The sequence below is a fragment of the Aquarana catesbeiana genome, linkage group LG05, assembly GCF_042186555.1.
Source record: "Aquarana catesbeiana isolate 2022-GZ linkage group LG05, ASM4218655v1, whole genome shotgun sequence".
Classification (NCBI taxonomy): domain Eukaryota; kingdom Metazoa; phylum Chordata; class Amphibia; order Anura; family Ranidae; genus Aquarana; species Aquarana catesbeiana.
This window is the reverse complement of record NC_133328.1, coordinates 577,857,187-577,885,165: the sequence shown is the minus strand read 5'-3', so window position 1 is coordinate 577,885,165 and position 27,979 is coordinate 577,857,187. Positions and strand designations below refer to the sequence as shown.

Sequence of the window (27,979 nt, the reverse complement as noted above, 5' to 3'; positions counted from 1 at the left end):
TAATGAGGTTAGCTGGTAAATTCCTTCCTGTGTCTTCACCACATCCTAAGGTCCGTCCAGGATAAGTTTTGTTTTTTTATACACCAAGCTGAACACTGAGGTGAGGGCTTTGTAGGATAAATAGAAAGCTTTTTTATTTCTGCAAAAGAAGTACATTAATGCTATATTGGTACATAGGGGAGCTGGAATTTAGAAAAAAAAAAAAGATGAACTTAGCCTTTAGCAGTGCAGCACAATGATTTTGCCTTGCTGACTCTTGTGCCGGTCTATCTGGTATGGTCTGATGTTAACCACTTCTTATGATGTCATAGGTGCTGACATTTTAAAGGTCATGTCTTCCACATCAAGCATAAGCTGTGTCAGACATTCAGATTTGGCATGCCTGGCCAGATTTAGCCCTGCACACTAAAGCCTCGTACACATGGGCGGAATGTCGGCCGGCATCTGCCAGTTCAATAGAAACCAGCCAACATCTCCCCCCTGTGTATGACAGCTGGTCCGACAGAAGCCGCCTGTTTGGCCGACTTCTGTCGAAGGCTCATGACCAAAAAAGATCTGCCGTCCGGCTCCTGACCAATGGCTGAGAGCGCTGACTGGAGTGTTCTGGCGGGGGGCCACCCCACTGTCAAAACACAATAGAACAGCAGGGGAGATTGCTGTACTAACATTGGATTTTTAGTACAGTGGCTCCGACCTGAGCTGTCAGTTTTTGTTTCGTTCAATCCGATGGGTTGAATGAAAAAAAAAACTAGTAGTGTGTACGAGTCTTAAGGCTTTACAACTGTTCCTGTAACATTTGGTTCCACTGACTTATTCAAAGAGTAATGAAGTGCAACATCCCACTATGACCAATCTGATTTTAGCTGTGCTGGGTCAGCTCAGTTCAGAGATAATTGCTGATGGTTTCCTAAGGAGTACCATACTAAATGCTTGTACTTGTAGATTTTCAGTTTTTAATATGAAAATAAAACATTAAAATGGATGAATGTGCAGAATGTATATTTATGAATTTAGATTATTTTACATCAACTTTGTTTAGGTCCTGGAAAAGAGCCTTTCTTCTCCCACAAAAACGAAAAGTGCCTCTTTCACTAGACGATCCGACAGCCTAATATCGGCAAACTTAAAACCTGAAAAAAGACTGGTAAAAAGTTTACCTGGCAGTGCTGTCCAATCAAGTAAAATCCGGTAAAGTATTAATGCAATACATGTAATAACCACATATTATTGACTTGGCTAGTATACACTAATTAATATGCACTGTCAAAAAGTATTGGGACGCCTGCCTTTACACACACATGAACTTTAATGGCATCCCAGTCTTAGTCCATAGGGTTCAATATTGAGTTTGCCCACCCTTTACAACTATAAAAGCTTCAACTCTTCTGGGAAGGCTGTCCACAAGGTTTAGGAGTGTGTCTATGAGAATGTTTGACCAGTCTTCCAGAAGCGTGAGATCAGACTTTAATTCATCCCAAAGGTGTTTTATCGGGTTGAGGTCAGGACTCTGTGCAGGCCAGCCAAGTTCCTCCTCCCCAAACTCGCTCATCCATGTCTTTATGGACCGTGCTTTGTGCACTGGTGCACAGTCATGTTGGAACAGGAAGGGGACATCCCCAAACTGTTCCCACAAGGTGGGGAGCATGAAATTGTCTAAAATGCCTTGGTATGCTGACACCTAGTTCCCTTTAAGGGGCCAAGCCTAACCCCTGAAAAACAACCCAGCACCATAATCCCCCTCCACCAGAGGATTTGGACCAGTGCACAAAGCCAGGTCCATAAAGACATGGATAAGCGAGTTTGGGCTGGAGGAACTTGACTGGCCTGCACAGAGTCCTGACCTCAACCCGATAGAACACCTTAGGGATGAATTAGAGCAGAAACTGCAAGCCAGGCCTTCTCGTCCACCATCGGTGCCTTACCTCACAAAAGCACTTCAGGAAGAATGGTCAGACATTCCCATAGACACACTCCTGAACCTTGTAAACAGCCTTCTCAGAAGAGTTGAGGCTGTTATAGCTGTAAAGGGAGCGTCAACTCAGTATTGAACCCTACAGACTAAGACTGGGATGCCATTAAAGGAGAAGCACAGCCAAAGGTCGCTTGGCTGTACTTCTCCTGTGGATCACAGGAGTGCAGTTTGTTTTGCACTCCTGTGACTCAGCAGAGAGCGGACTTCAGCCCGCTCTCTGCTGACATCACAGAAGTCGGTCCAGGCTCCGTGTCATCACGACCAGTCAGGATCCGCCAGATCCCTGGACCAACACCCAGCACAGGCTCTTAACGAGCCGCTGAGAGGCTTAGCCAGCTGCCACTACCCCCTCCACAGTCCAGCACTCCAGTGAGCGAGGAGGGGGCAGAGCAGACAGCGGTGACTGACAGACAGCAGCTCTCTGCTTACAGAGCTGTGAGAACCAAGTGATCGGCAGTGTTTGATCGCTCGGTTCTCAGTGTTAGAGGCGCCAGGGGACAGATGCAGCATCGGAGTGAATATGATTCGTAAAAAAAACACAAATCAAACTTTTCTTTTAAAGTTCATGTGCGTGTAAAAGCAGGTGTCCCAATACTTTTGACAATATAGTGTACATGTATTCTTGCCTAAGGGCATTATATATACCATTCTAACAAAAAATATACATATATAACAGCAGCACTTCATGTGAATAACAGCAGGATATTCCCAAATGAAGACCATTTATTATGCAAAATGTAAAGATGCTGGCATACCAATCCCCATTAAAAACTCATCACAAAGAATCCTCAGTCTCATACATTTCTATCACAACTTAAATATAATATAGCTCCTCATATATACTTCCCAAGGCACATATATCTGTTACCAAAAATTATGATGTGAATATAAAACATTAGATCGGGGGTCAGCAACCTTTTTCCACTTAAGGGCCGGATTCGATGTATGTGAATGCATGGAGGGCCGCATTCATCTGCTAATAAATGAAGATAATAATAAGATACCTAACATGTTATGCTTTAAAATTGAGCACACCAATGGAATAGCGATAAACTACGGTATTTAAAATCTCTAAAGGCGACGCTTTAAAAATTTCTACAGATTACCAGTTTAGAGTTACAGAGGAGATCTATTAGTAGAATTATTACTCTCACTCTAATGATCACGACGATACTCACATGTGTGGTTTAAACACCGTTTACATTTGCGTACGCGATTTATGTATACGTCCACTTCTGTACGCGAGCACGGAGAGATGGGGCCCTTTAAAAAAATTTTTTTTTCTTAATTATTTTATCTTTACAATGTCCCTTAATTTATTAATTTTTTTCCTGATCACCTTTTTTGCTGTCACAAAGAATGTAAACATCCCTTGTGACAGTAATAGACAGTGACAGGTACTCTTTATGGAGAGATCAGAGGTCTATAAGACCCCAAATCCCTCCTTTGTACTTAAAAGCATTCAAAACGCCAAGATTAGCTGTTTTGAATGCTGTCATTTTTTTAAACTTAGCGCCTTTCATACCGCGTACACACGACTGTTTTTTTCCGTCAGAATAAACTCTGACGGTTTTTCCGACGGAGTTCCGACAGAGTTACGCTGAAATGGACTTGCCTACACTCGATCACACCAAAGTCCGATCGTTTAGAACGCGCTGACGTACAACGGGACTAGAAAAAGGAAGTTTAATAGCCAGTAGCCAATAGCTGCCCTTGCGTCGTTTTTGGTCCGTTGGAATAGCATACAGACAAACGGTTTTCCCGATAGGAACTGATTCCGTCGGAAAGATTTAAAACATGTTCTATTTCTAGGTCCATCAGAATTTTCGAAAGAAAAAGTCCGATGAAGCCCACACACGATCGGAATATCCGATGGAATGTTTCCGTCTGGCTTTTTCTGCCGGAAAGTCCGGTCGTGTGTACGTGGCATAAGTCTTCTGTAAACCGGAAGCGATGTCATGACATCGCTTCCGGATTACTAGATCCGAGAGCCGATCGAAGCCGATTCTGGCTTTGTTCGGGTCTTCGGCCAGTCGGCAGATGTGCTGGCTGGTCGCTTGGGCGAGAGAGCCCGAGCAAGCCGCAGAAGGCAATGGGGGATGTCTGCGAGCCAGGTGCACATCTATTCATCACGTGCACTGATGGGCCAGACATTTAGTGGTGGCGGGCCTGGTGCGGCCCGCGGGACGTAGGTTGCCGACCCCTGCATCAGATCATCAAGTCTTGTTTAATGCCAAGGTGGGGTACATTCACATTTCCTAGCTTTTATCTGAAAATTCCACAACTGAGGTTTTCCTCTGCTATGCAGAAGGGGCATAGGACTTATACTTACCTTAATTAACCTTGTCTGTACTGTGCTGGCACATTTCATTATCAGATAAAAAAACTAGATTTGAACACTCTCTTTCCTAAAAAGAGGTAAAAGATCTAGAAGCTGAGCTTCTTCATGTATGAGGGAAAAATCAGTGTGTCCTTTGTTAGTGGAGACAGACTAAGCTTTCTCTCCTTTTAAATTGTTCAGAGTAGCTTGCAGTCCGAGGCCTGCTCCAAACATGCTGTCTGAATTGGGACACATAGCAAACATATGATGGGGTTTTCTCAAATTTCACTGCAAAAGTAGGGATACTCCTCAAGACCCAGCAGAGGGATGCCAAGGGGCAGAGACAAAATCACAACAACTGGTCACATTACTAGTGAAAAACTGTATGGGGATGCCCTTGCCATTTCCACTAGGGGAATGTATTATTTTAAAAATACTATGTCATTATAAATAGGACAAGAATCAGACCCATGAGCTGCTGTGCACCAACTTTACGTACTAGCCTGGCTAGAGACATTGTTGGACCAAAAGTTCATCGCAATGCACCTGAAGAAGATCTTGTTTCTGTAAGTATTTTTAAAGTATACCAGACTGGGATAGGGAGGGTCATCAGTGTTAGCCTTTGAGTCTCTACTTTATCTCACATTACTGTCAGTCCAATATATAGAACATTGTTGTAAGAGGCTAGAGCACAGAGTTGACACGAACCAAGAGCTACTGCTATCTCTGCTTCTATGTTGTTCAGTCATGAGACTTGGAGCAGGAAGAGGAACAGTGTTCCTTTAAGTGTAACTAAAGACACTAAACTTACCTCCTCTGTAATAGTCTGTATTGGTCCAGGTAATGGTCCAGGTCCCTTGCCCGCACCAGGTCCAGGTCCAGGTTGCTTGCTGGGTGTCGGTCTTCAGGCCTCTCCATTGGCTGGCGTGGAATGACGTAACCCTTGCTCACGTGCAGGAGTCCCTCATCCTGGCACACATGGACTGTGCCACGATGTAAGCTGAGATGCACATGCGTAGCTTAGTTTACATGCTGCAAAAGACTGCGAGTAGGCAGGTAGGTGTATTTTATTGCAGAAAAGACATTGCATGTCTCTCCTGCAATAACTCCCTGTCTCCTTGCAGTCTTATGTTAAATTACTTCAGTTCAGTTTACCTATAATAGACAAAGTTGTGTCTCCTTCCACTCTATGCAGTGTTCCAGTGATGCGTAAATCACATACACAATGGCTGAACAAAATAACAAAAGTAGTCTGGTGAAATGTTCACATATACAGTATATTTCAGCTGTGTATTTGGCTTTTTGGGCAAAATTCAGCTTTAAAGCACTATCAACCCTCTTCACCCTGCCCTCTATGCAGCATTAAGTGTCTATACTTACCTTTCCTGCTGCTCCTCCACTGTTTAGACTCCCACTTCCACTCTTGGTAAAAAATCCCAGTACAGTCAGGTATAAAGGAGCAAATGACACGCCCCCTGACTTCCCACTAGGGAGTATTTGACACGGCTTGAGACAATCACTGGGCCATGGCATTCTCACATGGGGGCCAAAAGTGTGCAGCTGACAACAATCATTAGCCCTATCAGCATGGCCGCCAAGCAGCTAGCATTTTTAAAAGCAGAGATAAAAATAGTATCCTAAATGTTTCTTTTATGACAGGTTTCCTTTCCTATACTAATTATAGGTGTAGCGGTACCCCCGTAGGGGATGCTGAGTGTAGTAGTCCGTTTGTCACCCTGCCCAGCCAGACACATTTTTCAAGCATACAGAGACATAAAAGCAGTCCTTGCACTTGTTTTTTTGTTTTTTTTATTTAGGGGAATTTAACTTGGATAGGGATAGGAAACTTATGAGATGCCCAGGTAACAATAAAAATTGGGACCACGGTATATACAATCTCCTCTTCTCCTCCTGCGCTTTCTTGCTTGCAGACTATCACGCTTTACTCCTCCAGCACATCACTTGCTTGCACTCCCCAGACCAGCTAGCACTGTAGTCCTGACACTGGCTCAGCCAGGCCTAAAGCAGATGCCCTTTGCAGGCAGGGACCGCGGGCCCCTATGGTGTAGGAAAAAAATAGAAAGTGTTAGCTGTCCCTATGGCTACTGCTCCCAGCAACACCTCTTCAGGCACTGCCAGCCCTCCTGGCTGCAGCTCCACCTTTCCACTGCCCATGCCACCACAATCCCCCACACTGGCTCTGCACCCATCCCAGACTGCTGCATCTCAGTCCTCTCAGGCATGCCTCCCAGTCCTCCCGACTGTGTGAACACTCACCAGCCCTCTTCCCTCTTGGCTGCCTCTGTGGAACTCCTGGAGACTTACCCGGCAGTGTTCTCCCGCTGTCCTCTCTTGCTCCTCATGTGCCTCCTGGTCAGAACACCTCTGTGGTTTGTAAGAGGGTCTCATCCGCACCCGAGCCCAGGCCCAAGGTCACCCCTCCAGAATGGGGAGCTCCCTCGAAGGCCCAGACAGCCTAACACTCCATCTCCATCTTCCACCTGATCCACTCCTCCCCAGCTGGGCTGACCCTGGGTATTTAAGGAGGCCTGCCCCCTGTCAATCCAGATTGGGGATTGGACAGGGCTTGTCAAAATACCCCAGGCAGCTCCACCTCCCATCTCCCCCTCTTTTTCCAGAAAACACCAGAACATTCTGGAAAGAAGAGGGAGATCCTGGGGATGCTACCTGTGAGTCACCCAGCGCTACCCTGAGCCACTCCCAACCAAGGTCAAAACACAGCAACCAAGCTCGGAAATTTACCTATTCTTACAAACTGTACTATCACTCCTAGCACACTAGAGGGTGCTACACTCAATCCCCCCACTTCCCCCTAACATCCAGCTAGTCCCTTAGCTGGGAAATTTACAAAAATTTGCTCCTGGGCCCAGGAGCCAGGGCATCTCATAAAATATACAATTTGGATGGGGAAAAGGGAACAAACTGGGCCAGGGCTATTCACAAATAAATACTTACAAAAATAAAAGATATTTGGTAAGTATTTACATCATATACATCACACTATACACCTAACTACAGATCCCTGTAGCTAACATTAAAGTGAATGTAAATAAACCCTTACATATTTGAAGTGAAGTGAACAGCCTCAGATGATACACGGAGATGAAACAAATCTCCCTACATAAGTTTTACATGTATATCTGCTGTCTTCAGCTTTACCTACTGTTCCTCATTCATCTGTAGGAAGAATTCATTGCTAGACACTGTGAGAAAGCTAATTGGAGGAAAGGCACACACCCCCTCCCTACACATGCAGAGCGTGCTGTGAATTGTTTAGCTGGCTGCTAATCTATTTATAGCAACCTCCACCCACACACACTTCTACACTTCTATCTCTGAGCCTCAGAGAGCTTGTCAAAAATTATCAGGCTGATAACAAAGGAACAGGGCAGGACAGAGCTATGAGACTAAGTGCTTTGAAGAGAGAAAACAAAACACTGCAGATAGATGTGCCCAGCTCAAATTTCATCAATCGGGTTTATATCCACTTTAACACAACATAACATTACAGTTTGAGCCAGAGCATCTCTCCCTCAAGATCCCGCAAAGGTGTCGACTTGGATGGACAGCTGTCCCACCCCAAGAGATCCTGAAAAGCCAAAACACAACACCATCCTACACTACAACTATCTATACACTTTACAAAGTTTTCTGTCAAGAGGGGGTTAGCATCCTGCTGACAGAAATATCAAATGTTCAAACCACATACATTACTTTAACACATTTATTTATTTTGTTCTGTTAGGAGGGGGTTGTGGCCTGCTGACAGAAACAAATGGTGAAAAAAAACACACTGCATAAAAGTGAACAGTTCTCTTTGGAGTTCCTGGTGGGTGGGTCTCTCCCCCTCCCCGAACTGACAGGCTCCTTAAAAGAGTTAAAGTAGAGATCAGACCCCACCCAGTGTCCATTGATAGGAAAGGTCCATCCATCAGGCACAACACAGGGTGGCAGGCCGGTCTGATCCTGCAAAAGTCAGGGAGAAACACATTCTGCAACTCTCCAGCAGTCTATGTGGCTACTTCCATCGTGGCTGTACATCTCAACAGTCCTCTTCATGCATAGAAGTGTAGGTTGGGCAGTCTCCTTCTGCCACCCCCTTCTTCCCTGATGGAAACCGAATGACTCCTCGCAGGCCGTCCCACCTTCACGATCGTCACCTGGTCCTTATAGATTCCTCTTCCCACTCTGGCACCCGCAAAGGCTTTCGGATATGCAAGTATTCCCACACTAGGTCATCCTTCCACTCTCCCCGGGAGTTCTTTATGATGTCCATAGTGTCAGGAGGGACATAAGTATAGTCTACACCCCATTCCAGAGCAACTCTGTGCCAAACTTCGCACTGGAGCCTGGAAAACCTGGGCAGTTCTCTGGGCTTTTCCTTTTTCCTTTTCCGGGCAGGACACAAGCATCAGGGGACCTCTTGACCCACTGCCTGTACTCAGCTGCTCTGATGGGGGTTCCTGCAGCTTCTGGCTCTTCTCCTCCCTCAGACAGAACCTGGGAACCTCCCGTCTCCCATTCCTCTTCCGAGCTGCTGCTAGGAGATGACCACTATGCTAATCTCTCCAGGGACCCAAACTCCACTAGCAGTCTGGGGGATCCCCAATCTACGGCCCTGTGCTTGCATCCCCCTTCCGGCTCACCCGAGGGCGCACCCCCCCTCCAGCACTGACTCTTTCCAGATAGGGTTAGCAAGGGCAAGTGACTGAAATTTCAGGGACATTACCTGGTTCCTTCTGGGCAGTACTTACAGTCACCAGGTCCCTGACCAGGCCACGACAGACTCCTCTTTCCTTATGTTGCTTGTTTTCGCAGGGGAGTCACCAGGCTCAGACTCCACACCGCCTTTCCGTGGTGTGGAGTCATCCTACCACTTTCCCCAGGAGTTCTCTATGATGTCCATAGTGTCAGAAGGGACATAAATATAGTCTAGACCCCACTCCAGAGCAACTCTGTGCCGCACTTCGCACTGGAGCCTGGAAAACCTGGGCAGTTCTCTGGGCTTTCCTTTTCCGGGCAGGACACAAGCATCAGAGGACCTCTTGACCCACTGCCTGTACTCAGCTGCTCTGGTCTGAGTGGTGGAAGGTCAGTTGAAGAAAAGTTGTCTGCTACTGATGGGGGTTCCTGCAGCTTCCTTGGTTCTTCCAGCAAAGTCTGGCTCTTCTCCTCCCTCAGACAGAACCTAGGAACCTCCCATCTCCCATTCCTCTTCCGAGCTGCTGCTAGGAGATCACCACTCTGCTAATCTCTCCAGGGACCCGAACTCCACTAGCAGTCTGGGGGATCCCCAATCTACGGCCCTGTCCTTGCATTCCCCTTCCAGCTCACCCGAGGGGACACCCCCCTCCAGCACTGACTCCTTCCAGATGAGTATAGCAAGGTCAAGTGACTGGAATTTCAGGGACATTACCTGGTTCCTTCTGGGCAGTACTTACAGTCACCATGTCCCTGACCAGGCCACGACAGACTCCTCTTCCCTTATGTTGCTTGTTTTCGCAGAGGAGTCACCAGGCTCAGACTCCACACTGCCTTTTGGCGATGATTCTAGGCCGATTCTCTGGCCTTCCGGGATTTCCGTGGCTGCAGGCGACACAGTCCTGAGTGCAGGTCCACGTTGTAGTACTGTGGCTCCTGCTGGCTGGATGCAAGTCTGGTGAGGGGTTTGCCACAATGACCGCACTGGATCCAGTGGCTTTTGAGGGGGGGTTGTGGATCGCGGTGGAATAACTCGATCGGTCACTGTTGGGTAAACAAGCGTGTGGGCAGATGGGAACGGTTTGTTCCCAGAGGTTCGTGCCCGGCTTGGGAAAACGGTAGTGGTGGGCCCTGCTAGGTTCTGGGCTGCTACCTCAGGGTACGGCCTTGTGGTCGACTCCGCATATGCTTGAGAAGAAGTGAAAGTAAAGGAGCACCCAGGGGCCAGTAGATGCAGGTTTTAAAATGTTTTATTTTGAGTCACAACAATAAAATGAGGCCAACGCGTTTTGGGTGAACAGAGACCCCCTATATAATGGCTGCTTTTGAAAGCTATTAAGGAAATGATCCTGTTATGGACTGCCTTTGGCACAAGGATCGGACTGATAGATGTCCAAATGCTGGCTATGGATTTGGGCACTGACCATTGCGGTCAGTATCTGGCATTCTGGACACAGCAGGCACAGTCACTCCATCCAATTAATCATCCCGAGGGCGAATCCCCCACCATAATCCAACCAGACACCGGTGTCCACCAGTGTCCGCTCCTGCAAATCAGGCAACCATATGAGCGATGGGAATACATGACCACCCTCCGCTATCTTGCTCCTCCACCTCGTGATTTCTGCTAGCAGGAAAGGCTGGGTATCCTCTAGGGCGTGGCACTGCCCCCTTGCTTCCAAATAGGCTGGCATCTGTGATACTGATAGGCAGGCCCCTCCCCTGGTGTGCTTCTGTAACCCCTTGTTAGATGAACTGAAGTTTGCAGGCATGCTGAAACTAGCAGGACTTGTCCAGGCATGTCGCTCGGCACCGACTGGGCCTGAGCAACTGAAAGCTAATTACTTTTCTGGTGGTTGCCGTTAGCAACAATAAAGTTTGTAGCCCATGCCTCACTGAAGGGAACACTTCTAGCACAATCCCACCCGCCTGCACACGCAGGCTGACCCCCATCACCCCGGGCAATAGTAGACACTTTCAGGCACACTTTACTGTTTGAAGCAGGAGTATTAAGCATAAATTCAGAATATCCAGCATTAGCACGCTGGACATATTTGTATTCCATGTGCATGGTCACCGCCGTGGTTGCCATGGGTGACAGCACAACGTAGAAAGTTACTGAATTACAGATTTTAGCACAAGTGCCTGTCCCAGTCACGGTTGGGCAATTGGGTAAGCAGGGCAGCAATAACTTGGCAAGCAGCTCCCGCTGGTTGCTCTGGACAATGGCACTCGATGCTGTATTACTGAATGCAGGCAGAGCACATAAATCCTTCCCCGGTGTTCAATTACTCAATTAGTGGAACAAAATGCAGTTCCCCGGCTTAGTCAACTTCGGTTGCTAGGGGCAATGGCTGGCAGGTTACCTGTTAACAGACGTCCCGGATCGAGCCCCCAAATGTAACAGTACCCCCTTAGGGGCTGCTGAGTGTAGTAGTCCGTCTGTCACCCTGCCCAGCCAGCCACACACTTTTCAAGCATCCAGAGACATAAAAGCAGTCCTTTCACTTTTTTTTTATTTTATTAAGGGGAATTTAACTTGGATGGGGACAGGAAACTTATGAGATGCCCAGGTAATTGACAATCAAAATGGGGACCATCTATATACACCACGGTATATACAATCTCCTCTTCTCCTGCTGCACAAAAAAGCCACCCCTCAAAGTGTGGACCTTTGTCAGCTAAAAAGGGAAGGGAACACTGCCCCACTTCTATATAGAACAGTTAAAACAAAGGATAGAGGCCATCCACAGATCATCCCCAATGGCAGCTTTGAGGGGTGTTTTTTTCATTCACATTGTGGGTGCAATATGTAACCCAAGAATTGTAGAAATTTCGATCTGTGTCCAGCTTAAGGGTGATATTGTATGGGCTTTGGTCCTCCTATGGTTACTGATGTCCCCCTAGGGTGATTCCAGTGGTACAAAAGCCTAATTTTCAATTATTCAGTGTATGAGTCTGTCCTTTAACTATTCAGTGCTTCGGAGTACCCTCGTGGCATCTTTTTTCAGTACTCAAAAGTCTCCTGAGGAAACCAAAATGTTGGCAAAACATGTAGAGCTGAAGTTCACTGCACATACTTTCAAGTCGCATGGATATTCTGTGATGGTTTTATAATCAATACTGCAAATATTTTACTATATCTCTTTGGAGTTATGTTTTTTGGCACCTTTAACATTCCTTTTGATACTTCACCTTTAGAATTGTCTAATTGTTTTTGCACTAACCAATTAGCCTCATACAACCTACTGAACTTATTAGGCACCCCTGCTCTTTTGTAGCACATGATCCTTGGCTACTTTTCTGCACTGGTCTATGTACATAGCAAACACTACCAGCACTTATGTTATGATTATGTTTAGTGCCAACAGGGCAGAGGCGTAGTGCTTTTGTCAGGGTCCAGGTAGTTATTGGTTAACCTCCATTAGCATTCTAAATTATCGTTCACAAATTTTAAGCATTCTATTGCTCTTGGAAAGCACAGCTAGTATTCTTTAAGATCTGAGAGACAAAAAACTTTACTACCATACTGGGGAATGACTTAACATCAGTTGGTTAACAGCCCAAAACAACACCAGAAAATTAAGTGTTTTATTTTCTGTTTTTCCAAGAATAAGTGCTTGTTATCTACATTTTACTCCAGGGGTCTGTCCAGAGTCCATCTAAGATCTGCAGCTCTAAAATAGCTTGGAATTAAAAGTTTAAGGAGAAAGTAAACTGACTCCCTTATGATGTAAAGTGTGATCCATGAAATATGGTCAATATTAAATACCTTCTTAAAGACTGCTGGTATTGATTGAGAATTCCTGGAATATGAGACTATAATTCCATTACCAATTAGTAATTGTTAGGGGATTGTGTGCAAATAGCTGGAGGCTTAAGGGGCTCTCTATAAATCCTGACTGCTTAGAGATGGATTATGGGGATCCTGAGAAGTGATGATCGTCTTATGGAGATCTAAAACAAAACAGTGCCAGGCTAGAACTTCCTGTCCCGGTCATATAGCCACTTGATGATCCTTGGTGTGATTCCATACTTTAGCAGCTTTGCTGCTATTCTGGTTTTGTGCCACTGGCCTGTCTCCCCTGACAACTGTGCTGAGTATCTCCTCAATACAAACAGCCGTGTTAAACTCATGACCTCATGGAATAGCTTGAATGTACTTCAAATAAACTCTTTGCCAGGATAAATAATCTACCCCCAGAAACATTTGATTTCATCAGTTCCTTAATCTAGATTTAGGTCTTCTATGAAGTAAAAATAATTTACATTACTTTTTTTTAGCTTAAGTATTATCACCAAGAAGTACATGTACGTCAGGGGAAGGTTAAGATTGCTTGCAGGTTGTTTTTTTTTTTTTTTACTGTAATATCTTCAGAGTGACCTCACTTCGTTGAAAGTCAGAGCACACCCTTTAGAAAATAAGCAAGGGAAGTATCAGATCTCCAGCAGTTTTAATATTTAAAATAGGCTGGAGAGGGATTAGAGCCCTGCATACTGGAGCAGAACTTGTGAACCTCAACAGTGCCAGTTGGACCATTCCTGTTGGTTGGGAAATGTTCAAAAAATAATTAGTGTAGACCTTATTGTAATAAAATGACCAGTATTTCCCAATCACTGTAGCAAGATAGCCAGTACAGGAACGTGTTATGACTGTACTAGACGATATCAACGTGTGCCCTTTTTACCAGGTCCCAGAGAAGTCAGTAGTGAATTCTCAGCATTGCTGCTTTTCAAAAATATCACTTTTTCCTGAGTCTTGGACTTGTACCAAGCCTCGGAATTGTTGCATGAAATATAGTCAGTTGAAGATAATGAAACAGGGACTTTAGAATATAGGATGGTATGAGTTATCCAGAAGTCTTGGAGTTTGTGGTTAACCACTAGGGATGAGCTTTATGTTCGGGTTGAACATGAGTTTGACGCGAACATTGGCTGTTCGCCCGTTCGCCGAATAGCGAACAATTTAGGGTGTTCGCGGCAAATTCGAAAGCCGCGGAACCAGGGCAGGACTTAGGGTGGTGGGGGCCCCTGGGCTTGATTCACTTTCGGGCTCTACCTTCTATACATTACTTTAAACCTTTAGTTTTCTTTTAAGCGCGCCACTCTGATACCGTTTTTCCGCCATTACATCACTGTCTAATGCAGACAGGTTTTCTCAACGGCGGTAAATGAAGCACTACGTAACTGCCAATAACCAATCAGCAAACCTCAAGAAAAGAGTTTAAGTAATTTTAAGGAAAAAAACTATTTAAGGAAAAAAACTTACATTTAAATGCTCATCAATGCAGCCTTGCACAGCGTCCATCTGCATGCTTGTCCAGTGTCATTTGCAGCCTTGCAGCCTTGTCAGTGTCATTTGCAGCCTTGCAGCCTTGTCATTTCCCCCCAAAAATCCATACCAGACCCTTATCTGAGCACGCAACTTGTCAGGCCGCAGAAAAAGAGGGGGGGACGAGAGAGCGCCCTCCCCTTCTGAACCGTACCAGGCCATATGCCCTCAACATGGGGAGGGTGCCTAGGGGTAGCCCCCAAAGCACCTTGTCCCCATGTTGATGGGGACATGGGCCTCATCCCCACAACTCTTGCCCGGTGGTTGTGGGGGTCTGTGGGTGGGGGGCTTATCGGAATCTGGAAGCGCCCTTTAACAAGGGGACCCCCAGATCCTGGCTTCCCCCCCTGTGTGAAATGGTAACGGGGTACAAATGTACCCCTACCATTTCACATAAAAAGTGTGAAAATGTTAAAAATGTCATGCCACGGCTTGGGGACAAGTCCTTTATTACAAAATAAAAAAATAAAACTGTCCCACATCTTCTTCTTCTACTTCTCTTCTTCTTCGTCCGAGATGAAGCTATGCTAGAGCCAATAGCGAAACGCGTTGACGTCATCAACGCCGACACGTCACGAACGCTATACCTTGAACACGGGAGATAACGACGAGGCAGACGGAGATGTATGTAAACCCAGGCTAGCCCGTGGATTCAATCACAACAGGCGGAATCTATGTAAGCCGGGTGACTCTGCTTAACGGGCAACGTCAGCAGCATCGATCTGATCGAGAGGACGAGTTAGCGGTGCACTATTCCAAGTCCCGCTGTCCCTCCAGCCACTTATACCGGATCAGAAGCTGTACCCAATACTACATGCTCTGCCTATGAAGATGGGAGTCTCATGACAAACACAGATTAGGACCCGGAGGACAATCGGTGCAAGGATTGGTAAAGTTGCAAAATCTTCACTTATTCAAGTATATACTTCATATTTACTACAAATACAGTTATTATCAGTGACTTTAATTGGAACTATCCATGTGGACAATCATCCATCAATAGCATCCTGCATATTGGTATCCTTAATTTTTCTGCCACATTGTCACAGGACTGGTTATCATCTGATGTGTCCATATTAGAACCTGTAGCTTAGAATAGCCGCATACCAATCAGCAATAATTAGCACCATACCTTCCTCCCCCCATCACCCTTTCCCGCATATCTCCCCAGGATCTTTCCCTTTTGGTTATTGGTACTTTTTTGGCTTGAATTTGATATTTGATATTACGGTAATCAACCCTAATAATATCACCAAATACTCATATCATTTATATGTACCAGTCAATACGTAGCAAGATCCTTAGAAGCGTCCGGACGCTGTTTCACGTTGTATGTTTTTTGTTTTTGTTTTTTTGTCGTTTTTGTTTTGGTCTAATGCAATCACTAACAATTGTTCGCTTTGTCTGACCTATTACCCAACACACGTAGTAACTGGGTCCTAGTGGAACCCAGTACTACGAACCTACTTTTATTTCAATAATCTGTTGCCTAATATGTTTCATGCTGTTTTAAAAGTATTTAATAAAGTGATCAAATTAATTTTTTGGCAATTCAGCTGGTAATTTTTGACCATTATAACTCAATTAGTGCTGCTAGAGTAACCCCTTACCCGGACACTAGCCCCGGGTGTTTCCTTTTTCTTCTATGTATTATGGTTACAGTACGCCTCTAATTGATTAATTTTCAGGTGTTTCTTGTTCCCCTTTTTCCCTTTCCCTTGTACTCATCCCCACAACTCTTGCCCGGTGGTTGTGGGGGTCTGTGGGTGGGGGGCTTATCAGAATCTGGAAGCGCCCTTTAACAAGGGGACCCCCAGATCCAGGCTTCCCCCCCTGTGTGAAATGGTAACGGGGTACAAATGTACCCCTACCATTTCACATAAAAAGTGTGAAAATGTTAAAAATGTCATGCCACGGCTTGGGGACAAGTCCTTTATTACAAAATAAAAAAATAAAACTGTCCCACATCTTCTTCTTCTACTTCTTCTTCTTCTCTTGCTCCGCTGACGGACCCCCCAAAAAAAAACCCGACCGACCCACCTACATGGGAGGCACCCACCGTAATGACGGTCCTCTCAGGTGACAGCTCTTTTATAACTGAGGACGGGACCACACGGTGACGTCACTGGGTGACCCCACCCCCTCTGACACACGGGGACATCCCTATGGCTGGTATGAAGGGTCTGGTATGGATTGTGAGGGAGACCCCCACGCAATTTTTTTTTTTAAATTTGGTTCGGGGTTCCCAGTAATATTCGTACCAGACCTGAAGGGCCTGGTATGGAATTTGTGGGGAATCCCATGCCGTTTTTTTCAATGACTTTTATGTGTATTGCCGGGACCGACAGTTCATTATAGCCGTGAGTAGTTTTAAATGACTTTTTTTCCTTTAGAAATGTCATTTTGTGCAGGGACTGTTGTAAACACGGGAAACATGCGCCACTTTACAAGCATACTGTAGACACCCCCCAGGTATGAAATTTATAGGAATAATTCACTTAAGCATTATTAAAATCACTGCTCCCGAAAAAACGTCCGTTGTTAAAACTTTTTTTGCATTGATACATGTCCCCTGGGGCAGGACCCGGGTCCCCAAACATTTTTTATGACAATAACTTGCATATAAACCTTTAAAATTAGCACTTTTGATTTTTCATGTTCATGTTCCATAGACTTTAACGGTGTTCGTGTGTTAGAACAAATTTTTTGCCTGTTCGAATGTTCTGCTGCGAATGTTCTGCTGCGAACCGAACTTGAGCTTAATGTCCTCTTTGAAGGACATCCTTACCAACAATGTTCTTTCCTGTGCCTTGGTTGGGTGTACAGGTGAATATTACGTGTTGGATCCAATTAGAAGAATTAGAAGAAGCCTCGGCAGGTATTCCTCTTCAGGGTATTCCCGGGCTGCGGTCCACCCTCCCTTCATTGGTGATATCTAACCCTCTAGTAGGGTATACTGCCAAGAAGATCTTGAGGCAAAAGACATTATTAGGGACGTGTGTCCCTCCCGTAAAACACCGGGGATAATTTCGCTCCAGGCCTGACGGAATGGACAGTTTCAACCTCTGACTGAAGCCTACCATTCTCGCTTCGAGATCTTTCTTTCGGCAATAGGTGTTAAATCTTTGCAACAACTTTAAACCATGACCAACCTCCCCCCCCCAACCCCTCCACATACCTTATCTGCTCACTTAGCATTGGTGTCGAGTGGATGACAACCGTTAACTTTCACCATAGTTCTAGTTCCTCCTTTTTTTGCTTGTACATGCATATATTTGGTTTAAGGCCCAGTATGGCCCACCACCTGTTTTTTTTTTTCCTGTTTTTTTTTGTTTATGTTTATTTCTGTTGGGCTCATCCCTTTTGTACCTTTGAAAATGTTAAATAAAGAATTTAAAAAAAAAGTTTTCGTATTTACATGTTTTCACTTGCCAACTGCTTAAATCACATGGGCTCAATTATCACTTCTATGCTGATGACACTCAGATATACATCCACAATAAACCAGATTCTATTTGTGACAAGACTGAAGTCATGTGTATTGGCACCCCCCCCATCAATCATGTAAGGCCAGTCCTGGAAGCCTATTTATAAATGGCACTGTACTTGAGCATCGGTATAAATGGAAAAATCTAGGGGTGACCTTAGATGCTTGTTTAACCTTTGATCCACCTGTACAAAATGTTGTCAGAACATATTTTTCCCACTTGAGAAACATTGCTTGGCTGTGTCCTATACTATTGTACACTGTAGCTGAAATGCTGGTCCATACATTTGTGTTCTCACGACTTGACTACTGTAATGCTTTACTCGCTGATGTACCTAAATCCACTTTTAATCAACTACAATATGTACAAAATTGTGCAGCCAGAATGCAGACTAAGTCTGGTACAAATAGCTTTTTTACCCCTATTCTAGAGTCCTTGCACTAGCTGCCCATCAGGTTTTGCATAGACTTTAAGATCCTCTTGCTCACCTATAAGGCCCCTATCTGTCTGAACTTTCATCAACTTACTTCCCCCCTCGTATCCTCCTCTCCTCAAATTCTGGTCTTCTGTATATCTCCCCTACTCACCTACACTCAATGGGAGACAGAGCCTTCTCCTGCTATGCCCCAAAACTCTGGAATTCACTTCCAAAGCACATCAGAGAGTCATCTTCTCTAAACTCATTCAAATCAAATCTAAAAATATTTTTCTTTAGACAAGCTTTCACGTAATTTTTCCTTTTTTCCTCTGTATTACCCTGTGTATACCTTGTGTTTTTGTTTCTCTTGACATCGTAAAGCGGTTTGAGAAGCTACCTTTGAAGGCGCTATATAAAATTAAGTTTATTATGATGATTATTATTATTATAAAGTAAATTTGATAAAAGTTTTACCTGCTCTATCCAAAGATTTTGGCTGGAATGCCACGTTAATGTAAAAAAAAAAAACTGAACGCTGTCTGCTTTAATACATATGTGAAAGGGTTTGTAATTTTGTTCATCCATGTTTGTGATCCAGGCACCCTAGCCAGGTAGCACAGCCAGGACCTGGACCTCCAATATAGAACAGCTTTGTGTAAAAACATACCAAGCCTGCTGTGGAGGTTTGCTTTATAACCAAGCTTTTACTAAAATAAGGCTTAAGTTGCAAGCTTTAACATAAGGAAGTATATGTATCTTTATTTTAATCATGTGACTGTATGTTTTTAATCTCATTGGAATGAGCTAAAAAAAGAACTGTCACTTTTGGAAAATAGCTTTCCTTATTATGGTGTGTTAGCTTTGTGAATTTGACCTATAAACTGTTGTTCCACCAAGATTATCTCTCTTTTCTATTCCCCTGGAGTTTAGCTTTAATTTATGCAAAAGGAAATTTTACCTGGTTTTAGTGCTTCATTGAGCATTCTAAAGTATAGTTTTTCTTAAATTTATTGGACTTGGTAACTTTATTTTTACTTTTTTTATGTTATTTCTTTCCCACTCACTCATTCATCTGAATTTATAGAATACATGTGCCTGTATTGTGTGCTTTCAGCATGTGGACACAAGCAGCAGTGTTCTGAAGAGCTCCAAGATGGAGGAAATGCTGCAAGCTCTCCACCATGACTGTCGTGCTGGTTATTTCTTTGCCACATTCTGTGAACAGTCGGGAAACAAGGTATGCAGGAGAACAGTCTCATGGTTTAATGTCCTTGGATAGAACGACCATTCTTAGTAAATGGCCAAGGGTGTTGTATACCTTATGATGAACATTTTCCTCTCTTTCCATGCTATGAGTACCATGAGCCCAAATATAAAAGTCTGCAAAATAAGTCTCTGTGTTGCCCTTACCAATCAACCATGTTCTTCCTTCACCTGTATTAAAAATATGAGAAAGTAGAAACTGACGTTTCTTCAGATCTGGTGGCATGTTATATAAGGTACAACATTTTGATACATCTTTATGATTGAGTACTTTAGAAGACATTGAACGTCTGAAATTATGACTTCTCCTTTTCGGCCCCACATTCAATCACTGTTCAAATCATTCTGTCAACAAAACCACATTTCCAAAATTTGCCACTTCTTAACAAATTACACCACAAAGCTAATTCACTCTCTATATAATTCTCTACTAAGAGGGTGCAACTCTCTCCATGTTGGCCCACCTCTGCACTGACTATCCCCCCCTTTAGTCTGCCATCTACCTAACTAATCGCTCGGTGTCCACCAATCCTCTCTTCCAATCCCTCCACTGGCTTCTGCTCGCCTAATGTATGAAATGCAAAATGCTAACTAGAACATACAAAGCCATCCACAACTCTGCCCTAAGCTATATTACCAACTTTATCTCTAAATATCACCCAAACCCTCCTCTTCGCTCCTTTTAAGAACTTCTGCTCTCTAGCTCTCTTGTCACCTCCCCCTATGCTCACCTCTAGGACTTTGCCAGAACCTCTTCTCCCCTCTGGAACTCCATACCCCAATCCATCCAGGTATCTTCTACTCTTTAGAGAATTCTAGCCCAACTCTATCTAACAACTGGAGTTTTAATTTCTCCATTAACTCATCCCCCCCATAGTCATTACCTATGGTGTCACTTGTCCCTCCCTTTAGATTGTAAGTTCTCAGGAGTGGAAACCTCTGAATCCTCCTGCATTAGATTGGATTGTAACTGTCTCCATTAATATTGTAAAATACTGTGCAAACTATTGGTACTATATAAATCATGTATAATAATAATAATAATATAACACATTGGGATTGCTGTGGCCATGGCTACAGAATCACACTCCCAGCAATCCAGCAGTGTTCTGTAGAGATCTGCTGCACACCAGGTCCTGCACCATCATTTTCATCTGTGATGTCATCAAGAGGCTAGCTTTCTCTTTCAGGTTCTTGCACCCAGCCCCCTGAACATGCAGTGTGGCACATCATCAGGTGGTCAGCTGCATATACCAGGAAGAAACAGTTGGCGCCCTTATGATGAGCCAAGGTTCATATGAAGTAGCCTATCCTGCATGTACCTGGGATGCATGTTGTGAGTATCCTAGGAGGCAGCAGGCAAAGTGACACATCATTCTCACCTAGGTGAGATCCTAGGAAGTGGAATGAGAATTCCCTGAAAAAGGTATTTAAAAAAATAAAATAAAAAGCAATTTGCGATTTTGAGAGAGCAGGGGCTAGGGATGAGATAGCAGAAGGTGATTGGGGAGGGTGAAGGTCTGCTTTAGTTTCTAATTAATTTGTAACTCATAAGTCAAAAATGTTCTAGCACTGCCACCAGACAATTTCGATAACTGTATATATTTCTTTATTGTTTATTATTATGGTTCCATTTCAGCTGTGGGAGTGTGGCGTCAACTTTTGGTTTGATCTACAGTCCTATCATCACTTGTTTTACCAAGAGACTCTTCAACCTTTTAAACTATGCAGACAATCCCAAGTAAGTGGTAAATCTCGAGAATGAGATGTTTTGTGCCGAGAATGACTAGATTGCATAACATTCTTCAGCTTTTGTGACTCTTGTGAATTCCACTAAGGGAATATTGTCTTCGTTTGTGAGATGAACCCCAGTCTGAACCAAAAACACATGATGTATGCTCCTATCAAATCTCCTAAATGTCAACACAAAAAAAATTAAAATTGGGCCCGTGAGTTTATCTTACATTATTTGTGTTATCTGAATATAAAAAAATTAAAGAAAAATGTAATTCTGTCAGATACTGAGAGAGCATTCCTAAGGAAACAAATGAAACTCTTGCATCTGTTATTATATTATAGTACTATTGCATGTCCGCCCACTTAGACTGTAAGTTGGCAAAGTAGGATTTAGGATTTGCAAAAGTAATGCCCTGTACACACAATAGGATTTTCCGATGGAAAATGTGTGATAGGACCTTGTTGTCGGAAATTCCGACCGTGTGTAGGCTCCATCACACATTTTCCATAGGAATTTCTGACACACAAAGTTTGAGAGCAGGCTATAAAATTTTCCGACAACAAAATCCGTTGTTGGAAATTCCGATCGTGTGTACACAAATCCAACGCACAAAGTGCCATGCATGCTCAGAATAAATTAAGAAACGAAAGCTTTCCAGCATGAGCAGCTTCTGTTAGTATACACAGGGAGAACACTGCAGGTGAATGTAAGATGTTTAACACTGGGGATACCGTAACACCATAGAAGGATATATCACAGTGGGCTGAGGACCGTTTTCCTGGATTCAACATCGCTGGAGTTTATCTGCATGCCTTTTACCCCTGCAGGGGTTGGGCTGTCCGGTGAGTGAGAGCAAGAGTGGGGGTGTAATGGAAGACGGGGAACACTTGCTGCACTAATTTTACAGTCTTTCCATCAGAGGGACACATTCAATAATTTTTTCTGCATACGATTTTTTTAGGACAAAAAAATTTTTTTGGGACATTGTTTTTACTTTGTAAAAATTCTTTCAGTATATTTTTTCATCACTTGATTTGTAATTTGGACTTTTTTTTACGTATTTACGTTGGGGATTCTACCAAAATGGTTTAATAAGTATATCACTAGTTTTTCATACTTGGAATGTTTATAGATTTCAATTTTTTGGGTACATATATATATATATATATATATATATATATATATATATATATATATATATATTTTTTTTTTTTTTTTTAGCACATTGCACTTTTATTGTATAGCATTGGTTGGTGGAGCTTTTTTGCACTGAATTATAGCTCTTAATGAGCACATTGGTTGCACTCACATCCAATTCCTTTTTATATATGTGTTTTATATATGCATTTTCTTAGGAACCACATTTAATGCACATATAGCAGAACAGCACCAATTCCCCTTTCTTAGGACATCTGTTGATTTGACTTTCACCTAGGTGAAATTACTGTATAGGGGGGCTGCAGTTCTCTTTTTTTTCTCTCTTTTTTTCCCTTCTTTCCTAAGTGCGGAACTATTGTTATCTATTGGCTACTGCCCCGTTTATAGTCCCGACGTACGTGTTTTACGTCACTGCGTTCAGAACAATCGGATTTTCCGACAACTTTGTGTGACCGTGTGTATGCAAGACAAGTTTGAGCCAACATCCGTCGGAAAAAATCCATGGATTTTGTTGTCGGAATGTCCGATCAATGTCCGACTGTGTGTACAGTGCATAACCGTAATGCGCTGCAAGTAGATGCTTTAGGAAAAAAAGAATTGTTTATGTTGCAGAAATGTCATCATTAAAATGGAATTCTGGGTAAAAAACTTTTTATGCAAAGGTTTGCATTGGCACGACAGAGTAATAATACAGATGAAAACAGTTAAACAATGAGGAATTTGTTGTACCATTATGAACATTACAAGCAATTTACACCCATAAGGCACCAGAAGAAAAGGAAGTAAACATTCTCAATACATGTAAAAATAGAGGATGAACAGGTTACAAATGAGCTGGTAAACACATACTCTAGAGAGGGAATGGTTTCAGTTACACACTTACACTCTGGCAGGTACAACGTCTTGTGCCCTATCAGCTAGGTGTTCCCACCTAGTCCAAGATAGAAACGATGGGGGAATGCCAACAAAGGACGTATCTCAATCGATCACTCTGACAAGACTGATGCGCTTGAGATGCATCTGATTTCGATTTCTACACACCTGATGTAGACTGTGGCCTAGGACGGCACTAGGATGGAACACACACTTTCCCACACAGTAGGTTACTGGCTGTTCCTGTGTTTAGTAAAGTGTTCCAGACTCCCATCCTGCATATCTCTTCTCTATTATGTAGGCAGGTGATATGGGAATCTGTAAAACTTAGCCAGGATGTAGTAGAGGTATCTTTCTGGTTATGCAGTCAGGCATATATGCCTACATCACAAGATTGGCTGAACAGAATTGTAAATATTTTGGCAGGTAAAATAGTTCACATTTTTTCAACTTAATTAACTGTTTACCTGGAGTTTCACTTTATTCCATACAATCATCTATTAAAATCTATTTCTCAGTTTAGGGAACACACAGGGATCCAAAGGGGTAAGATCAGATGAGTGTTGAAGCAGTTCAAATCCATATTTATGAAAAACAGCCATGGCTTAGGTGTGGCTTGGAGCGTTGTTATAGTAAAACAACTCTCCTCAGTGCATATCCCTAAAATTTTTTTGAAGTTCCCTTTCAAGGTAGCTTAGTATTCTCCAATGATGCTTTGGCTCACACAAGGTAATACACCATTACCACCCACCGTACATTCTAGAAAACTGAACATTCTTTAGAGTGGACAATCTAGTATGCTCCAGTGGTTTTGTTATTTTGGCTCTGGGATGAAGTCGTCTGCCCATGTTTCAACCCGATACAAACTGCTGCAAAAAATATTTCTACATTGCCTTCAGACTCTACAAGATTGTCCAGTGGCATGGCTCTGTCTGTTCTGTCTGTTATGCAAATATTTTATGAGCCCTGAGCTGTTACGTGTCTATTAATATTATTTTGTTTTTATTTTTATTTTTTTGCTTGGTTCTCTTAATCATTTTCTAAGCCATGTAAAGACATACTATTATATCATAGAAATTTAGGAACCTATAATCAGGGCTTTTTTTCTCAGAAAATAGGTGCAGGAACTCAACCACGACCCCCCCCCCCCCCCAAAACCAACCTTTGCCCCCATACACACACCCTTCAAACCGCATCAAATAGTGGTTGTGGTCAAATTTAACCAACAGTGTGAGGGTCTTAAAGGGGCATTAAATTCCCTGAGTGCATTAATTACAGAGTGCAGAGTTCGGGGGGGGGGGGGATGTTACACACAGAGGGCAGCGTTCCAGGGGTGCACTACAGAGTTCCGCAGCTGCTTACCTCTGCATCCCCCATCCACATCTCAATTTCACCCCTCTTCAGCTCTGACCTCTGCATGCAACCTCCCTTCCACTGCCCCCATCTTCTCCCTCCCTCCTTAAAAGCTTCACCTTTTTCCACATGTCTTACTTGTGTTGCTGTATTAAACTGAAGCACCCTGTTGGCTCTAGTACCTCCCCACACACTATAGGTGGCTCCTCTCTCACTTGTAGGGAGATGATCCAGTGGGGGAGTTGGGATCTGCTCTGCACCTGCATCTTCCTTGGCCATTTAGGAGATCAGATCTGTGGGAGCCATTGAGAGACAAGCTGTCCCTTGTAAACCCAGAAACCGGACTTCAATGTTTACAAGTAATAGTGGTGAGCAGGGAGCAGAGGGCCTGAGCCGGAGGTGGTGGAACTGAGTTCCATCAAGTTCCAGCTGAAAAAAAGCCCTGCCTATAATTAATTCTTTATGGACAGCAGAGAACTTTAACCGCTTGCTGACTGCCTGCTGCAGTTTTACTGCAGCAGAATGGCACAGGCAGGCGAATCGCGTCATGGTACGTCGGTACCATAGACGGCCACATGTTATCAGACCTTATCAGAAGGCCATTCCATAATGAAGATGAGCTAAGGACTGGAGTAGTGGAGATGAGCAGCCAAGGTCCTTGCCGGGTTCAGCAAGAACCAAGCATCTAAGAAAAAAAGTTGAGCAGGGACGTAATCATAATCAAAGCCAAGCTCAGCAGGCTTTCTTGCAAGGTCAGGCTCCATAGGTGGTCTAAAAATCTAGGGAGTACAATAGGTCAGGGATAAAAGGGACTAGAAATAGGCAGGAGTCAGGAGTAAAACAAACTAAGACAAGAGTACAGAACACAGGAACTAAAAACACTCTAGGGCCAGGATGGCCAAAGCAAGGATACAAGATACAAAAAATCAGAATCACGTGGCCCACCCTAACCTAATTCTACAACAGGCAAATAGAATTTGGATTGTAGTGATCCTTAAAGGAGTATAGAGCAATCTGGATGGATACCCTTATCCTCCCCTGTGAACAGTCCACCTGAACAGATAAACAGGGCAGGTAAACTTGCACCTGAACATAGGAAAGAGGCCTAGTGTGCGTTGAGCCAGACATAAGTACAGAAAAGGTAATAAACACAGTAGCACAAAGAGGCAGGCAGTGGGACACAGGAAGGACGGAATAAACAGCAGCAAAAGCAGCATGTGGACACAGCGATCAGTGCACAAGTATCTGACAACCCCATTGCAGAGATGCTCTCTGCACTATATACCTTCAGTAGGTCTGGCTAACCCCCTCCACTCTGGCTCCCAACGCAAGAAGTGTTACACTAACAACATTGTGCAATGCAATACAGGCTGATTTGCTCACAATGCAGCTATTTCACTTCTGGTACATTTATTGAATTTTCAATGGCTCAATTAACTGGATAAAAAGGTGTTTGTCAGTATTTCTGTTAGGCAGATGCAGTACTGCCTCCTTCAGATGCTCTCTGCACTATTTACCTTCAATAGGTCTGGCTACTTATTCCCGGTCGTGAATCATTAGTCAGGACTTGCTGACATGCCCCCACTGTTTACACTCACGTGTGCCCTAAACCCAGAAGTATGCAGTGAAGTATAGGTATGTTGTTTTGCTTACACTGGCCACCTATCCGCAGTACATTGCGGGCGGGCAGTCAAAGTGGTTAAAAAAAAAAGCTTGATTCATTCCTAAATGCACAAAACAATTGAATATAGACATTTACAGGTAATAACACCACAGAGTGTTGATCCAGAAAATATGCCTCCTAGGGAAGGAATTGCCCTGGAGCAAACTGGTCTATACGTCATAGGGTTTTTTTAGCCTTCCTCTGGATCAAATGTGGGTATGGAGGTTTACTATTTATTTAATTTTTTCTAATAAGTTGAACAAGATGGTCTTTTTCAACCTAACTATGTAATTAAATATGCTATTTCATGCTGTACTGCATGGAAGTGGAGGGGGTTAGCCAGACCTACTGAAGGTATATACAAAGCTCACTGTCTTCCTCCCTAGATAAGCTTGCCCCCCTCACTGAGAATTAGGCCCCGACTGCTACAACCCTGGCAAACAGATGACACCAGAAGTCTCAGAAAATGTAGCCGCGCTCTTGAGCACCTGTGGCATAAGACTAAGATCCAGGAAGACTTCACACAATATAAATCTGCCCTCCTAAAATACTATTCCTGCCTTCACACTGCCAAACAGACCTACTTTATCACACTCATTAACACCTTCTCATCCAGTCCGCGTCAACTCTTCTCTACCTTCAACACTCTACTCTGTCCTCCACTGCCTCCACTCACCAACTCACTCACTGCCCAGGAGATTGCCAATCACTTCAAAACTAAGATTGATACAATTCATGAGGAGATCGCCTAACAACTGTACATTTATCTTCTCAATCAGCACATCACCCACAGTTATTACCTCTTGTATCTCTTGACCTTCCCTCTTAGATTGTAAGCTCTAAGGAGCAGGGATCTCTGATTCCTACTGTATTAAAGTGTATTGTATTTGTACTGTCTACCCTCAAGTTGTAAAGCGCTACGTAAACTGTTGGCGCTATATAAATCCTGTATAATAATTTAAAAATATAGCGCAGAGAGCATCTGCACTATTAGGCAGATGCAGTACTGCCCCCTCTTGTCTCCAACAGCTGGGCAATGTTTACCAGAAAAAAATATTTCCCTATACATTTAATTACCAAAATTTCTAATGTGATATACTGTAAAATTTTTTAAGTTCTATATAAGGGATCATGTTCTAATATGCAGTATGTATCATTAACATTATTGTGCTTATATGATTAGTTGTCAGGAGAATATTAACATTTGCTAAGGAAGCCGATACTAAACAGACATTTTTCCATTAAATCCCTACTCTGGGAAATTTGAAAGATTTCCCTTGCAGTGGGGCTGCATCTGCACTGCAAGGGTTAAGTGTTCATTCATGCCTGGGGGGGCGGTATAAAGCATTTACCCAATGCACAGCTCCCCGGAAGGCAGCCATCCTCTGCTGGTGAACTGTCCATTTCTTTACACCATCACGTCCAATGCAGGGCTGCAAAATGGGGAACGTCTAGCGGTGTGGGGTAGCAGAGGCTTGGGTAAGTAAAGCTTTTCTACCCCTGTGGTGCCGTTGCAGACCCACTGCAAGGGAGAATTTTCAAGTTCCCTGGAGTTTGGTTTTAAACAATAAAACATATTGGTAATATCATTTCACTATAAGGAGTTTTAAAACAAACTTATACTTAATTTTGGAAGCTAAAAAGGACCAAGCTATTATGTTTTCGAGGTGCCTCTCAGC

At 43.6% G+C, this 27,979-nt stretch overlaps 1 protein-coding gene across 2 annotated transcripts in view; it reads left to right on the top strand.

The window, feature by feature from the left end:
• RGS22 (regulator of G protein signaling 22) overlaps positions 1-27,979 on the top strand; it is a 159,579-nt gene that overhangs the window by 50,737 nt on the left and 80,863 nt on the right. The window contains exons 11-14 of one of the 2 annotated variants that reach the window (XM_073632037.1): positions 1,040-1,188; positions 4,747-4,858; positions 19,367-19,489; positions 21,155-21,256. In XM_073632037.1, the coding sequence (XP_073488138.1) occupies positions 1,040-1,188; positions 4,747-4,858; positions 19,367-19,489; positions 21,155-21,256 (486 nt within the window). Of the gene's footprint in view, positions 1-1,039; positions 1,189-4,746; positions 4,859-19,336; positions 19,490-21,154; positions 21,257-27,979 lie in introns of both variants that reach the window. The other variant, XM_073632036.1, reaches the window with a different exon arrangement.